An 18008-nucleotide genomic window follows, 5' to 3' on the forward strand; every position below is an offset into this window, starting at 1 on the left:
AGAACCGCGGCGGGCGGGGGGTGCAGTCAGGTGACTCCGGCGGGCCGCCCAAGATGGCGTCGCGGCCGCGGAGCCTGAGGAGCAAGGTTTACTGGTAACCACGGTATAGGGGAGGTGGGGGGCTACCCCCGCAGGCCTCGGCTCTACGTGTGCCTCAGCAAGGGCTATGATCGTTCTGCGCGGCGTCTCAGGCGCTCGTTAAAAGCGCAGTCTGCCCGGCCATGGCTCTGAGGGAGCTGAAAGTTTGCCTTCTGGGGGTAAGTGCTCCGCGGCCAGCTCTCCGCGGGGCCCTGGCGTGGGCCTGGGACGATGGGAGGGAGCCTGCTAAGGGGCAAGCCTGAAAGGTTCTCTCTAGGGGTGGAGAGACGCTGCCTAAACCCTGGAGAAGGTCTGGGTGTGAGGGTTCTCTGTCTGGGTGAAGGGTGGGCCTCACCCCGGAGGAGCTGCCGGTCCGCCCCGGCTGTCCAGCCCGGAGGAGACCTGGCAGCCGGAAGGGCCTTCCCCTCCGCTGGGGGAGGCGTTTTCCAGGGGGAGTATCGCACCTCTTGTCGGTATTCTCCTTAAAAAAGAAGAGAGGAAGCAGGGGTGTATGTTTTCCTCTTTCTCGCAAGCGGTGTCGGGCTTGAGTTGACTAAATAAATAAATAAAAGCACCTGAACTCAAACTCGCAGGGGAGGGGCCTGAACTTTTTGTAACATAGTAGGCTTTCAAAGCGTTCTAAGTGTGGTGGAATGAGCTATCAAGCGAAGTAATGTAGAACTTCATTAGGAACTAAGGCTATAAAGCTGTGTGTTGGTTTGACTTGGTGTGGTGTGAGGGCTTCACTGGAGAGCCTCGTGTTGAGTTGGTGTTTTCTCCACCTGTGTCTAAATCCTATGTTGTACAGAGTGTGACAGGCACAGTTTTCTGCATCTAAATGGCCACGTTGTCCTTCAGAGGGAAAAATTATGTGCTTTTATGCTCTTTGCATTATGAAGGTATTTGGGGTAACTGTGTTTACCTGACCTGAGAAACCTTTTGTTGGTCCTTGAGCTCTCAGAGCCAGGAACTATGTCTGTGTTTCTGTTTTCAACATTTGCTCTCCTTATTGAAGCTGCAAGCATGATAAAATACAGAACTGAGATAACATTTTTTCCTTGAGAGGAAAACCACTAGACAAATAAAAATACAAGCATACATGCTGTACCCAAACTTGCTACATTATTCAGAAGATCCAATAAAAAGCATGAGGGGAGTAAAACTTCATTTTCAATAAAGCAATTTCTCAGTGGTTTTTTTTTTTTCCTTAAAATTTTATGACCCTAGAGATGTAAAGCAAAAAGTCTGTCATCGCCTGTCTGTCTTAAATGATCATTTAAAATGTCCAGCTGCTACTGAGAACAGTTTATGGCTAATAGTTTGTTGTTTCATTCTTAAACAGGCCTTCTATATATCTTTCTCCTTTTTTTGTAACTATGCAGTCAGTGGTGTGAAGACATACATGACCCGGAATTGTCATGTTACATTTCCTCTTTTACCATGTATAGCTCTGTGGAGTTGCATTAGAAACATGTTTCAGGTGTGTCACAGAAGAATCTTCAAGTCTTTCATTAAGCAGGGTGGGATGGCATTAGTCAGAGTTTGAAATGCGTGTGTCACACTTGTGTAATTTGCTGTGCACCATTGGCTTGCAAATATGGAGTACCACACACAATTGCTGTCTACTTTACCAGAAGTGATAGCTGGTCCTTCCCTCTTCCTGTTCAAATGCAGGTCGTAGCTTTGGGAGGGGAAAAAAAAAACAAGTTGGAAGAACTGATAATAATCATGACTGCAGAATTTTAGAATTTTGTTTAGAATACTGTAACTTATCAGAGGCTTTTCACTTTTCTACAAAATGATTCTAATGCCTGAAGTATTTCACAGTCTAACTTGTGTCAGATCTTCTGCAGGAACTTGCTATTTATGCACAGCGCACTGCAAGACTTGAGAACAAAAAGCATCGTCTGTTTATAACTAATGCCTCTTTCAACTGTTTTTATTCTTTCTTTAGGACACTGGTGTGGGCAAATCAAGTATTGTGTGGAGATTTGTAGAAGATAGCTTTGATCCCAACATCAACCCAACAATAGGGTAAGAAGCTAAATTGTATGAATAAATTATGCCATAGATGCTTCCATTAAGGGAAAAATACCCTTTTCTCACGCACCACTCTCCAATTTCAAAGTGTAATTACTATGCATCTACATGTTGGTTTTTCTAAGGTTTGGTTTTTTTAAGAGTCAAGTACACTAAAAAGTCTCACAGGTTTTTGAAGGTAGTTAATCTAATAATTCAGGCTGTAGTTCTCTTCATAGATTGTTGCATATAGATATACAACATTAGAAGTACACACTAGAACTACACACATAATTAATGTGATCGGTTTCATGGGTAAGATTATTTGGAAGCTGAGCCTCATAGTAGCAATATTACTGAGCTCAAATCTTCAACTGGACAGAAGGGAGGGCAAGAATCAGGAATTCTTGTAGTGGTTGAATTTTTTAACATTTTTTTTCTGCCTTTTATATTTTGTAAGTGTCTTAGGAGCTTCTTTGCTCAGAATCAATTCTTTACTTACAAGAGATCATGACTTCCCTTGCTGCTGAAAAGCATGTATGTGGGGGGGATGTCAAAGCAACTTCCTCTCTCAGCTGTCACACAGGCTTCACTACAGCTTTGACCAAAAAAGAGTGTGCTGATAAAGATCAGCTGTGTCTCATCATGCCCTAAAAAAATGGGGTTCCTATGTGATACCTCTCTTTCTCCCCACCTCCCACCTCTCTCTTTTGGTGTAAATACTTAAGAAAGGTGGCCTTTGAAATAGATTGCAAAATAGTTTTCTTGGATCTTGAAGGGCTGTACATGTTTAGTTAATGTCAAGCTAGCTACAGGTTCTTTTTTGGAGGACCACGAAACTGCTATGTGGATAGTAGTTGTTATTCACTTAAGTAGGGGAGCAGGCTGTCTTAAATGTATAAGTTCCAGCTGTGTATTAAAGTTCAGACCCGCTGCCCATGGTGATATTAACTGTGAGAAAAACTTGAGATGGACACTATTGAAAGATCCAGTTGGTTTTCTTATTACCTGAGGTGTTTGAGAAATCGATTATCCATCATCATGCCTGATCCTCCAGATACTTTAACAACAGTTTGCTAATTGTTCAGCTAATATGGGTGGTATCTACAGTGGCCCAAATTCAGCCATTGTGTTCACACATGCAGTTCCTGGGAGGTGGAGGTGGAAAGGTAAGTGCTTAACTAGTAGGTGACCAGGTATGGTAACTCGAGACTTAGGTTTTGTGAATCTTTTTCATTCTTCCAAAGCCATTTTCTGTTAATCTGATAGTTTTCTGGCTGTGTGGTGTGTAGCTTGATCTTTTCTTTTTTTTTTTGTCTTCTTTGCTTGATGCAACACCTACTTATTTGAAGGCAGGAAACCAAAGAGATCACCTGCATGTGCCTTCACAGAGGAATGTCTGTAATGCATGTAGTAATTTAAGGTGCTTTTAGAAGAGGCTAGCCATTGTGGGGATGAGGCTAACAGGACAGAATTTGTCTTCATGGCCTCAATGACAGTACTGGGATTAGTGCACTTTCTTGAACTGACACAATAAAAATCTAGCTTTCAGCAGTCATTACAAAATCATGGTCTCACAAAAAATGGCCAGAGGACTTGGTATCATGGTAGGTGGCTATAGTAGTATAAATTAATCAAAACCTGCCCAAAAGTTGTGTCTGAAGTTCCAGTAAGATACAGTCACAACATTTTAAGCTTTTTTTTTTTTTTTTTTCCTAAATCTTGGGTTTTGTTTCTAATTCTGACTAGGAAGTAGGAAGAACAAAGTAAGGATTTGAGAGAAGTTTTAAGGATCTTGCAAAGCTAAAGCTGAGAATATGTCTTCATTTGCTCCTGGGGTTTTGAGCTCGCGAGATAGTCGTATGTTTCCTGTCCTGTTTCCATTCATCTTAAAACTATCTCAGCAATTGTAGTTTGTCGTCATGAATGTTTGTCATTCAGGTTCAAATTTGGGCAGCTGTAGAAACTGTCAGAATGTCCTCTCAGGATGCTGAGAACTCATTCTGCCTTCCTTGACCAGCATGTATCTAACTTCGGGTACTGCAGAACATCTAATCTTTCATTATAGCACTGAGAAGGAATCGTGAATGAGTATGGAACTACTTTCAGGTGCATCTTGTTTGCATGGTTACAGCGCTTACTTAGCTGGGAGAGGCAGATAGTGAAATTTAATAGAGATTATGCATTTTTCTTACTAGAAGTCCTTGAGGACAACCCTGCTTTTGAACCTTTTCACCCAAAAGTGATTTGTCTTTGAACTGTTTGGGTTTTGTCTGGGGGTTTGGTTGGTTGGGGGTTTTTTATTGACATCTGTCAGAATGAGAGCTTCCACTTGTCAAGGAATTTCAAGAAGCATTCAGCCTCTATTATCAGCTACCATTTGGAATGTTTAGTTGAGATGTGAATTACAGCTGCACAGCTGTTCAGTGCAACTTGATAGTAAAGGAATATTTTGGTTTACAGAACCAAATAAGATAAATTTTCAGTGAGAATCAGAGTTAGCAAATTGTTTCCATGTTGGGCAGTGATTTTAGAACTGATGCATAATTTGCAATAGTCTTACAGATGTTGGGAGGCTACAGATATTAATATCACTTTATTTTCTGTTAGCCATTGCTAGAATACATTATCTAGCTAACAGTTCAAATACATTGCAGTTAGACCATTTCTTTTTAAGAACGCTGGCTTCTTAAGAGAATGATCAGCTTTGGAGATTGGCATACTATTTGGCAAGTCATCTGAGCTTAAGGAATGAGGTTACCTCTTAACAATTGAAAGCATTGTGTCATTCCTTTTTCTTCTTTTTTTCTGTTTTTTTAAGATGTAGATAGCTATTTTGTCCTCCTATAACATTGAAGCATGTCCAAAAGTTATGACAAAAGGGCCATGGACATTATTAAAATCTCATAGTACTTAAGATCCAAGATAAACTGTAGTCTTGATTTCAGGTATTTAAATTCTTGCTCTCTGACTCTCAATATGCAGGCAGCTTAGTGTACTGTAAGAAACTCCAGTACAGGCCACCTCCAGCATCTTCCTATCCTGCATCTTGCCCAAAACTAGCAAGAGAAAAAGTTTGGAGATCTGCAGTGTTTTCAGTTGATGGGTATTAAGCATACAAAAGGTGTTCACAATTATAACATAGGATCTCATATGCTTAAAATAATTATGGCCTCTACAGTTCCTATTCTACAAGAACTTGAATTCAGCGTGTGGCTGTTCTATTTAAAAATGTGCTTACAGGTAATAAATACAGCAAAGAACTCTCCCTTCTAAAATATTAGGTCTCCAAGTTCCTGTTCTTGTTGGAAATACTGATTCATGTAATGCAGATCAAACACAAGTCCCTCACAATATTTTACTGTAATGCATCTAGAAGTTGGTGGGAGGCAGCCAGGGTATAGGAAGAGATTTTTATTTGCTCTTCTTCTGGAAGTGCGAGAGCCTCTGCAGACTGAAGTAATATATGATAGAGAGATTTGGGAGCTGTACAGAGTACAGAAAAAAAGCAAGTTACTCACTATTGATTTCTCTATCCTTCTAACACCTACCAATAGTGATATGAATCTCCCATAATTTATTCCCAAGCATGGATTTAGCAGCCTTTATCTTAATACAGACATAGAAAAAGCCGCTACAAAGGATTTGATCTCTTTCTCCCAGGAATCTCCAGTGTACACTGAAGTGATTTGCTGTGATTCTTCTGTTTAGGAAGAATGTTGCTAAAAAGCCTGACTTTTCTGACTTTTGCTCAACCTTTATTTTTATAAAAAGCTTATGAACAATAAAAGCTTATAATATGGATAGTATTCCTTCTGTTTGGATAAATTGAATTTCATTTTCTGAAAGGAAATTTCATCCTCCAAGCTCAGGTTCAGCCTTTATGTATGAAAATTCCCATCTTTTTGGGGGGGTGAGGGCAAAGCACTTTTATTGGCATGTAAATTTTTTTAAAGCTCATGGTGGTAATGTTCTGACAACATATTTATGTTATTAAAAGCTTAAACTATCCTTTTTTTCCAGAGCTTCATTTATGACCAAGACTGTACAGTATCAGAATGAGCTGCATAAATTCTTAATCTGGGATACAGCTGGACAGGAGCGGGTGAGTAGAGGCAGTATCTGTAGTGATAGCTGTCCACAGAGTTTGGGTTCTTTTCAACCCTGCCCCTGACAGCCACAATATGTTCTGGTTTTATGATCTGTATGTATTTGAAAGTTTGTATCTATGCAGATTTCTATCAAGATATGGGTACCGTAAATATGTTTTTGTTACTCTTTGTTGTCATGGTTGAAGTACAAATTTCAGGATGATTGCTTAAGAAGAGTAGCTTATAAAACAAAAGACTGGATTTAGATTCACTGAAGAGAATACCATTTGAAAAGAAAACAAGACCAGGGGGTGGGAAGGAGCCAGCAGCTGTCTCTAGTACCATTTCCACCAGCTGGTAACATGGGAATCGAAGTGAAATGTATGATTGCATTGCATAGTACAGGTAAGGCCCTGGTGCTGCAAAAATACAGGTAGTTTGGGGGTTTGATCTCTTCAGTGTGTGGAGTTCTGAGGGGAGGCAACAAGCTTTCAAGAAAATGAGTAGCCAAATCAGTTAATTTGCATGATTTTAACTTAAACTTTTTCAGGAAGACTTTGCTAGTTAACTTGCTTGTTCATGGAGTATTTGTAACAGTAGTGGAAATTACAGTAACTGTGCTTATTCTTGCAGTTTCTTGGCTGTTAACTACTGTCAACTGTCAATTACTCATGAGTGTTTTTATTTGTGAGGATGTGAGGCAACTGCAGCAAAGGTAGATACCAGAGCTGTCCCCAGTGAGAGTTAGCTTTATCAGGTTGGGTTATTACTTCAGGCAAATGCAGGATTGGTTCAAGAAACAGAGCCCTGGCAAAAAGAATCCCAGCCAAACAAAACCAAATAAACACAACCCTTGTAAAGGCTCAGTCATCTCTTGAAATTGTGAAGTCCTGGTGGAATTAACTTGCTAGGTTTTTAGCTTGATAAGAGTCTGAATGGCTAGGAAGTAACTCAAGTATTGCATTTCAGTGCTCTAGATTTTGAAAGACAATTTACTTCCTTCCAGCAGCCCTATTTAAAGCAAATTTAACATTGCCAGGAATGTGCCACAGGGATATATCCAACAGTATTTATGTTATCAGAAATACCAAGCCCTTCCATTTCTAGCAGTTAGCCAGTAAGCATTTGCTGTTAATAGTTTGGTTTAAGTGAACATCCTAGCCCGTGCTAGGATGTTAATGCTGGAATGTGAATCTTTTGAGAGGCTGGTACTCTTAAACAGAAAGCTTTATAAACATGCCTGCTACAACTTGGCAGGAAACATCCATTACATTAGCATTCCATCCTGTTAATTTTAACTGTGTTTGTGAGCAATAGGAGAATGCTGTGATTTGGATTCAGCGCACTGCAATCTGAGGAAGCATGTCTGTATATGATTGGCATGTTCTTTGTCTTCTTTTCTTTTTGGTTAGACTTTGATACTTTGATTACTTTTCTTCCATTCAGTTGTGTGATAATCTTTTACTGAAATCAAAAAAGGAAAGATGTCTCACCAGAGGTTTGACCCAAGAGCTGTGATACATGTGACACTTCTGTTCCACACGAGAGAAGTCACTGTGAAGTCCCAATACATGCCAGGAAACCAGTAAAATGGGAGCAAGGATATTTACTTTGAAATGCTGCCAATACCTTCATACATGTTTCCCTCTTCAAGCCAGAACAGCACTATCATTTACTGCAAGGCACAAATAGCCTGTGTACCTGCCTTACCCTGAAGTCTATAGCACAGTTTTCTGGTTGTACAACACATCTGGCCAAGAACTGTGGAAGGGATCCCCTCTGTGGTGATCTGGAATACCAGAATTATCCACGCCATTCTTGGAACTAAAATGTTTCTGCTGAGCTATGATGTGTAATGCCCAGAATTAGTAATCCTGGCTTCCTGAGGAGCATTTGCTATTTTCCACTTCAAAGCCCAGCAGCAAATACTTCTACTATACTGGGCAGCCCCTTTCTTCTAAGTGGCTTCAGGTAGTGGCTGGCCAGCTTAGCTCCAAAGGTGGAAATGTGCGCTAATTCCCTTCACACAGCACATTTCCCTACACACACAAGCCTTATTTCTCCTCTCACTTCTTCTACCCTGAATAAAGCTGATAGGAAATTACTTACAGCAATTACAATTTTTGCCTTCTTACCTAACACTTTTGACAGCTTCTCTGGATTATTACATTGTCATCTTAATAATTCTGTCAAAACACAAACTGGAGGCTGGCAGGCAAACTGGAGTCTTTGGAAAAATAGCAAAAGGAAAATTCAGTGTTTCTGGTAACATCTGTTTTGTTAATGTATTTTATCTGCCGACTGCTCTTGGGTGGAAAAAAGTATCTAAGTGTTAGCAGGCAGGAAATGAGAGTAATACAGAATGAGCAACTGAAAGTTGGTTTATTCCCAATGTAAATAGTCAAATAATCAAAAAGCCAGGTCACAACCAGTCCAAGTGGTGGTTCACCAAATATATTTCCCTTTACATTTCAGTACTTAAGAGGATGAGAGGGATTATGTCCCAACATGCCTGCCCATGCTTTCCTTTGCCACTAATAAATATTTTTATATCCTGATTTTTGTGTTCAAAATCATGTTTTCAAAACAGAATTTGAGAGACAAATGTAGATGGTCTGGAAGTCTGCTTTATAGTAAGATTTTTGATTTACAATATTGCTCTTAGTCGAACTGTACTAAGCAAAAGGAAATTGGTATTTTATTAGAACTAAACAAGCCTTTATGAAAAACTGCATTCTGTGTGTGATTTTTTGGGGGGTTTTGGGTTTGTTGTTGTTTTTTTTTACCCTGAGTAATAAGATGCAGAAAAGTTCTAAATCACACACGCTCCCATCAAAGCAGTACCTGCAGAGTTTGCACTGTGCTTTGACTGAGAGCTTTGGTTGCTAGATTGCTTGTTTGGTTCTTTTTAAATTGGCAGGATATCACACTGCTTCTAAGAATGCTTGACTGATATTTTTGATGCAATAATCATGTGCTCTCACTTTCTTCAGTTCTGGATTCATAAAACACTGTCTGTGCAAAGGTAGAGGCCTGGTTTATACCCTGCAAATGTGGCACCAACTGAATATGCCTGATACAGATTTAATTCTGAAAATTGCAATTAAACTACTGTAGCTTTTTACTATCTCATGGGTTTCTTTACAGCTCTTTTTGCAATAGGTCTTGTAGTTGAGGGCTTTTGCTGGTTTTAGTTGTAAACATACTTCTACAGAAAAACTGAAGCAAAATCCCTATAGCCATAAATTAGATTAATGCTAAAACTGCTGGTTTCCTGATAAGTGTCTGATTTGTGATGCTAGAGGCTTCTAAACATTTCAGGTCATCAGTAATACATGTTAGTCGTCTTGAGATTGCTCTTTGTCCAAAAGCATGAGTGTCTCAAAGAAGAAGCCAGTTCAGTTTTGACAGTTTTCCCCTTGCTTGATGTCTGAAGTTGAGCACATATCCTGTGGGTTCATACCTGTGAGTAATCTACACGCTTTGAATTGAGAGATTCTAATCTGGTCAGAATAAGGTCAAGTTTGGCTTCCTGCTTTTTTCAGTAGGTGTGCTGATGATTCTTGAATTATTTATTGGTTGGCATTTAGAATCATAGAATTGTAGAATTGTTAGGGTTGGAAGGGACCTCAAGGATCATCCAGTTGCAACCACCCTGCCATGGGCAGGGACATCTCACATTAGATAAGGTTGCCCAGAGCCACATCTAGCCTGGCCTTAGAAACCTCCAGGGATGAGGCTTCTACCACTTCCCTGGGCAACCTGTTGTAGTGTCTCACCACCATCATGGGGAAGAATTGCTTCCTAACGTCCCATGTGAACCTACCCATTTCTATTTTTGTTCCATTCCCCCTAGTCCTATCATTACCTGACACCCTAAAATGTCCCTCCCCAGCTTTCTTGTAGGCCCCCTTAAGATACTGCAAGGCCACAATAAGGTCTCCTCAGTGCCTTCTCTTATCCAGACTGAATAGTCCCAACTCTCTCAGTCTGTCCTCATAGGAGAGGTGCACCAGCCCTCTGCTCATCCTCATGGCCCTTCCCTGGACATGTTTTAGCACATCCAGATCCTTCTTGTAATAGGGGCTCCAGAACTGGATGCAGTACTCCAGGTGGGGTCTTACCAGAGTGGAGTAGAGGGGCAGAATCACCTTCCTTGGCCTGCTGGCTAGCCACCTCTGGATGCAGCCCAGGATGGGATTGGCTTTCTGGCTGCAAGTGGATATTGGTGGCTCGTGTCAAGCTTCTCATTGACCAGCACCCCCAGGTCCTTTTCTTCAGGGCTGCTCTCAAGCCGGTTGCTGCCCAGCCTATATCAGTGCTTGGGGTTGCCCTGATCCAGATGCAGGACCTTGCATTTGGTCTTGTTGAACCTCATGAGGTTGTCATGGGCCCACCTCTCTGAAGACATTCATTTCATGGAAGTTTATCTATTCGGTTGCACTGCCTCTCTGTAATGGTAAAGGAATTTTGCCACTAATGTGGACTTTAAAACTAGTTTTCACTTTCTTCAATAATAATGAAGTCATGGAGGTAATTGGAAGATCAGCTTCATAGGTATGCTGTCTGTCTTTCAGTTTCGTGCTTTAGCCCCGATGTATTACAGAGGGTCAGCAGCAGCCATTATAGTCTACGACATCACAAAAGAGGTAAGGAATTTGTTCCTGACTCAGAAAAAAACCACAGAAATTGTAATGCTGTCATGTGCTAGTTCTGACTCTTAATTGCTTTTGCTTTGTTTTGTTTTCTTCCACATCAGGAAACTTTCTCAACATTAAAAAACTGGGTTAAAGAGCTTCGGCAGCATGGGCCTCCAAACATCGTTGTAGCTATTGCAGGAAATAAGTGTGATCTTAATGATGTAAGGTAAATAACTGTTGACAGTTCAGAGGTTTTCACTTCAGCTCCTAGTGCTCAGTACTTTAAGATTTTTAAAGCATGTGATAGGGTAATTTAAGCTGTTCTTCACTAGCGTTGTAGTTTCACAAAGGGTCTGAGCTGTTTCTACTGTCAGATTTGGTTAATCCACCCTTGGACAGTCTTGTCCACTTCCTCCCCAGTGCTGGTGTGAGTACATGTGTTACTGGGCAGTAAATCAGGCAGTAAAATGGATCCTGATTAAAACTAAACATTTAAAATAGGGAAAAATGATCCAAATGTATTTATCTTTCTCACACCATGAACACTTGCTGGCACAGCAGAGGTGGGATAGCAGAGTAAGGAATGAGCAGTTTACAGGGAGACAGGATTACCTTTTCTAGTGGCAATGCCAAGTTACACAAGCCTGAACTGCCTGTAAAACTACAGTGTAATACAAGCTATTTACCTCACTTTATAAGAAGTACCCCTGTCAGTCACTGCCACCTCATTTTTTTTTTTTTAGGAAAAACATCAAACCTGTTTGAAAGTATTGTGTAAGTTTTCCTTACTTGCTTGTTCAGGTGCCTTCCCTCTCTGCTTAAAGATCAGGGTGGAATTGGCTGTGGCTGAAATATTTGCACGGAGCAGGAAAAGTTCTTGAGAAACTTTATGAACAGCCAAACTTTGAAAAAGGCGTGTACTAAAAACAAAAGAAGTCCTTTTTTATTGATATCCTGGTTAAATAAGCCAAAACTCAGAAAGGAGGTGTATGCAAGCTTCTTAGGTTTAGATTTCATTGGAAAAGGTACCACAGCTGGTGTCTCAAAGGAGGCAGGTGGTTGTGTTTTAAGAACCACTGCAAAGTTGGTTCTTAGTATACTTTTACAAATTGTTAATGTCTAACAGTTATCTAGTTCTAATAACTTCTGTTAGAAGTAGCATCTCTCGAAATTCAGCATGAAATTACTTAGAAGGCAAATACACTTATCTTTCAGTGATTAGATGGCATCATAAGTTATGTAAATGTTGCTGTTCAAGCTAATGGGTGAGATTCCTTGTTCTTTAGTCAGAGACTGTATTTAACTCTGATCCAAACTCTCTGCTTTTGATAGTCTTGAGTCCTTGTTACTGAAAGTAGCCTACAGTTTCTAGAAGCTGTGTGTAAAGTGACTCATTCCTTTCTACCTGTTTGGGTTTGGTTTTCATGCTGGTTGAGGAAACGTACATCATTAGTAACTTGCCTACTAGGGATGCAAAATAACTTTCTCACTTCATGGCTCTGTGCACTCAGTCGAAATACTTTCTTGCTCATAACTACATCTTCATACTTTGTGTAAAGTAAAAGGTCTGCTAATGTCTGTGCAATGTTCTGGGTGCTTGGCTCTGTAAATGGCTGTAGGAAATCCACTGGATTAGTGGAACTAATGCTTTAGGATCTGTTCAGTGTATCTAAAACTGTTGTGTGTGTGAAGAAAGCACCATCCACTCAATCATTGTGACCTACATTTGAAGCACTCAAGAAACAAACTCCACTGTAATGTTGTCAGATGGATTAAGGCCTTGTTTAGTTCATGATTCTGGTGGTTTTTTACCTCAAGGTAGGGAGACAGTACAAAATAGAGGCTGAGCATAAGCTTCAGCATAAGGGAGCACTCTGATGCCAAACAGGTAAAATGCAAAATAATCATTTCATGAGACACTTTAAATCTTAATCAGTTCCTCAAGATTTTGAATAATGAGGGGTTTGTATTCACATTTTTTTCTTTGCTTTGTTTTTCCAGAGAAGTCATGGAAAAAGACGCTAAAGACTATGCAGATTCCATCCATGCAATATTTGTAGAGACAAGTGCAAAAAATGCAATAAACATTAATGAACTCTTTATAGAAATCAGTAAGTATTTAAACAGTTAATGTGCTTTCTTCTGTGAGCAGTTCAAGTAGAAATTTGGTTGCTGTATTGTGCTATTGAGGTGAAATTATGGAGGTCAGAGTATACTGACTTAAATTTGTTCCAATCAGACATGAATACACACTGCAAAGTGAGATGTATGAAGTTTTGGTCATCTAATGACCTCTAAATAGTCCTTCTAGACATAAGCCTACTGTGATGCTGCTGGATAAATAGCAAGGAGGGCTTGTGTCAGAAGTCAGTGTTGTCTTACCATATCTGTTACTGAATATTTTAATCTGTACTTCCAAGGTTATGGAAAGGAAGTGGCATGGAAAAATCCAAACTTTATACAGCTGAGAAAAGGAATTAAGTTCTTGCTCTTAGTGTTTGTACTTAGACTAAAACAGTGTACTCTCAAAAGAATAAGAACTTACAAATGCCAAATTACTGCATGGGAAATAGCAAGCATTGTGTGTAGGTTTTTCCACAAGTATATTTGTGGTAGCTTGGCATTTTTTTTCATTAAATTGCAAATCCCTTATGTCTGATTCATGGTGGGGATGACAATGACCTTTTTTTTGTGTGTGTGTGAATGAAAGGCAGTATTCCAAAGTGAATTCCATGCAATATTTGCAGAATTTTTTCAAGCAGCAGCACCAATGTGCAGGCCTGGTTGTGAAAAGAGGAGAAACAGCAATCCATTTGTCCACGTGTGCACTGCAGTTTAGCTTTGACTAACTACAAACATTAGACTTGAGGGGGAAAAAAATAGGGTCCTTGGAAGCAGTGGAATAGATTGAAGTTGATGTAAGAAGTATGTGCTGTAGATTAGCTTCCTGATTTACTGACTCTCTAAAATTGATCTTGAATAAATGATGGGGAAAAAAAATCATAAATCCTTCTCTGAAAAGAATACTCATCCAGGAGTAGTCAATTTTAAAGACTGATTAGATGACTAAAGGAGCTATCTTTACAAGCACTTCTCTGCTAAGCCTGATGCAGGTGATCTATGGAAATGCAGGTGATCTATGGAAATGCAGGTGATCTATAGAAATGCAGGTCAAGATGGTAGTTCTCAATGAAGATATTCCAGATAGTATTGCATCCTGCAGATTATACTCTCTGGGTGTTCTTACAGCTTAACTCTCCCAAGTCTAGATTAGAAAGGAAAATGCTGCAAAACTACCTTAAAACTGCCTCCGCTGCTCTTTTGTGGAACTCATACAGACACAATAAGGACTGTTGTCTGCCATTCTGTTATGAAGCAATGTCATCATTAATGACTTATGACTAAGTGAAGACTCGTTTTTGTATACAAAACATACACTGAAGGCTTAGAGTTAGTTCAAAGGATAATGTTTGCTACGAACTTTTCTTCTGCCTTCCTTTAGGTCGCAGAATTCCATCAACTGACACCAACCCTCCGTCTAGTGGTAAGGGCTTCAAACTTAGAAGACAGCCATCGGTGACAAAGCGCAGCTGCTGTTGACTGACCCCTTAGAAAATCAGACTTGTTTATACAGTAGGTGGTCTTGGAAGTTAATAATTTGCATTGGGTTTATATTATCAGTCTTAGATCTTTATCTGCTGGTGTTCATACACCCGAGGTCCCACAAAAATGGACCAGCTCTTCTGACATCTGTACACTCGCAGAAAAGACTGCATTCGTAACATCAGCCTGTTTACTTGCAGAAAGTCTAGTATCTCTTGCATTCAAAGGGAATCCATCATCACTTTTTTGGCCTTGCTTGAAGGGAAGGTGACTATATGGATGATAGAACTGAAATGTTTAATAGCTTTGTAATCCAGATTCGAGGGTTGGTTGTTGGTTTTGTGGGTTTGTTTGGTTTTGCTTCTTTTAAAAAGGGAAATGAGCACTTTTGTGGGACTTTAGGGGTGGGAGGAGTCTGGAAGGTAGATGTTAGTTCTTCCTTTTCTTCAGTGAGCCTTATTGTAAGTGTAATTGTAGCTAATCCAAAGTGTGATGGCACAGTTGATGTGAGATGGCTACAGAATAAGCAACTGAAGACAAGTAATAGGCAAACGAGTCCATCCAGTCCCCAGATCCCATTTGCACTTTTTATTTAAAGATGGTATGCACCAGGGATGGGGACACAAGCAACAGATCTTAAACCATTGACAATCTTTCGTGCTGACTTCAATCACTTTAAGGCAAACTGATGTGCTCATAGGCATCTTTATGTTCCTGCAAGTTGGAGTTTTTTTAATATTCAGATGGTCAAAGAAAAGTGTTTTAAATGGTTACTGACTAAAACCAGATGCTGTAAACAGATGCTGCCAGTGGTTCTGATTAATATCTAAAAGTTTTTGGGGAAAGCTTTTAATTGCTTGGCATGTGTAAAGTGTTCATATTATATTTATGAGACCAGTGTTTAAAGTATTATAAATTATGTAAAAACAGTTAAAAAAATGCAATCTTACACACTCCTTCCATTCCACACCTATGGATAAACTCCTGGGGAATTTCCATTGGGTTTTTCTTTCCTGCATTTTAGCTGTTTTCACTGTGAGTTCATCTAGAGGCAGACTGAAATTCTTTCTTTTAATCACATTTGAAAGGGCAAGAGGGAATGCTGTTGGCGCAGCGTGAGGTCTCTCTGTTGAACAAGTTTTCACCTTTGGTGCACCCAGCTTTTCCTGGTTTGGGCACAAAAATCCAAATAGGAAGTAACTTTAAGAGATGGGGTAATGTAGATCATTACCTCCTGCTTCCTGGGCTTTTTCATCTGTGAGGGTTTTTACCAAATCATTGTTTAGCTTATTCTGTATTTGATTTAGTAAGCTCTCAATTAAACTATAGGTTGACCGTACCCACTTGTGCTATTTTATTTATTTTTTCTTTTTGTTTCCTACCAGCACTAGTGAGAAACTTTATACTTCTGAAGAAAAAAAGCTTTTTAGACTTGGGTGTGTACTAAAATATACTGTTTAGTTGTAGTACCGAAATGAGCTCATGTCGATGATGCTTATTCTTTGCTTGTAATATGTTTTTTCTATCATCTCAAGTATTTTCTCTGAAAGAAATGTAGAAAAGTTTGTAAGAAATGGAAGGACATGTACTTCAGATCAGTCTCTATTAGTGAAAAGTCTTGTAGGCTATTCAGGAGCAAAACAGGTGAACTGTTATAGTGAGATTTTGAAAGGGTCCCTATGTTTTAATGAAACTTGGTGACTACATTTTTATCAGGCTTTTTACTTAACCCCACACTGTCAGTTATGCCTTCTTTGTCACAGCTGTACAGGCTGTGTGCTTGTGTGTCCAAGAATTTTATCTTCATCAAACAAAGGCTGTTTGAAGTCCCTTTGTAACACTGGTCCTTAGGAAGGCATCACGTAGTAGAGGTGGACTTGTGTTTGGTGTTCAGCCTGAAGTATGACTGTTTTTAACTATTTTTTTTCCCTGTCACTCAAAGCAAATAGACTGCAAACAGAAACATATTTCCATCAAGTATTTTATAGCAGTGCTATATAATTAGTAAAGAAAGAATAGAGTAAGCTTGCTCTTGGGTGTATCTTTAATTACTTAAAACAAAAAGGTCAGCAATAAATGTAGAACTTTCACAGTGCCAGTCATGGAAATTCCAGCTTCTTTGAAGTATCTCAAGTCTTACTCCTAGCAAATTTTTGAAAGATGAATTGTGTAGTTGTCTAATCCAACTAGGTTTTTAAAACATTTTGTGTTCAGTGTTTCAGAAGCCTGTTCTATACCAGGTGCTTTAGTATCTTAACTATGATGCAGAAAATACTGCCTTTGTTAAACTTGGTTAGTCATAAATCTGGAAGTTCTTTAACTTGGAAAGATCATGTAGTGAAAGGAAAATCTCAGCTATTTGGACTATCTTTAACATAAATTACTAGAAAAGGCAATTTCAGACTTTCTAAATTATTGTTACTACATATTAGCTTATGGTAAAAATGGAGGTGAAATCTCTTTTTCAGTGAGATAACAAAAATAGTTTACTAATATCCATCCAAGATTTATTAACCTGAAAAGAAAATACTGGACTCTAGGCAAGACTGAGAGTTAGGCTAGTATTGAGATTATTGTAGTTCTCTCCAGACAGGAGAGGCATCAGTTCATAAACATTTGCCAACATACATGCTTTCTGATCTATCCTTACTTATTTGCTAAACACCAAAATTAAACTCTAAAAACAAGCAAAAAAGAAAATAACCCACCATCCTGAAAGACTAAAGAAGCAGCAACAATCTGGCTCGTCTCAAATGTAGCTAAAGTCTTAATGCCTCAAACTCCTTTTGTTCATTACCAGGCTAAGCGAAATGCCGGCATGCTTCATATCCTTTTCTGCCGTTCTGGTCTTGAATTACTGCAGTTAATAAAAACATGGAAATTGCCAGTGTTTCAGACTGTCCAAACTACAAACACTGAAGAGAGGCTGCTTTTTAACACATGCCTATTTAAAAGGACAGACTGTTGATGTAAGATCTTTTGAGCCAAGATAACTGTTTATTGATCAGTTGGCCCCAGCTGAAAGCTGGAATGCAGTCTTCCCTGGATGAGATGCACATGTTCATTGTTTCATTTTTGTTGGCAAAAAATGGTTTCTTCTGTACTAATAATTTGTTAGGCCATCTGCTTTCATCTTGCACTAGGCTTGCTGCAATTGATTATATTTTGTCCTAACATAATTTCACTATTTGGAGATACATTAGCCTTTGAATGCTTGGAGTGCTGGTTATTAACCATTCCATCTAAATTTTTAATAACTTCTTTTCTGTTGTTAAAAAAGCTCAGGACTGAAGTGTTACTCCACTATGCCTGTTTAATGAATGGAGCCCATCATAGAGGCTAGACTTTCAGATACTGCAAAACAAGCTTGTCATGTATGTAAAAATGTGGTGAGGTGCATGTCCTATCATTGATTCAGAGCATTTTTAACTGACAAAGTAAGACTGTTTCAGCTTCTAAACACCACCAGTTCTTTCCCATGAAAGTTAGATTTGTACAAATGTATAATTTGATAAATATTTTAGAGCACCCTAAATATGCTCCCCATGTTTTTGACGGTGCCTTCATATGACCCTCT

The 18008-nt window shown here is 39.3% G+C and overlaps 1 protein-coding gene across 1 annotated transcript; it reads left to right on the top strand.

Moving 5' to 3' along the window:
• The first annotated feature begins 145 nt into the window (after nucleotides 1–145).
• RAB22A (RAB22A, member RAS oncogene family) lies at nucleotides 146–15894 on the top strand. The gene is made up of 7 exons (XM_009903174.2): nucleotides 146–257; nucleotides 2033–2112; nucleotides 6121–6202; nucleotides 10766–10837; nucleotides 10948–11054; nucleotides 12830–12939; nucleotides 14331–15894. The coding sequence occupies exons 1-7, from the start codon at nucleotides 222–224 to the stop codon at nucleotides 14426–14428; spliced, it is 585 nt and encodes a 194-aa protein (XP_009901476.1). The 5' UTR covers nucleotides 146–221; the 3' UTR covers nucleotides 14429–15894.
• Nucleotides 15895–18008: the final 2114 nt, after the last annotated feature.

This window comes from Dryobates pubescens, chromosome 26 (assembly GCF_014839835.1).
Source record: "Dryobates pubescens isolate bDryPub1 chromosome 26, bDryPub1.pri, whole genome shotgun sequence".
In the NCBI taxonomy this organism is placed as follows: Eukaryota; Metazoa; Chordata; class Aves; order Piciformes; family Picidae; genus Dryobates; species Dryobates pubescens.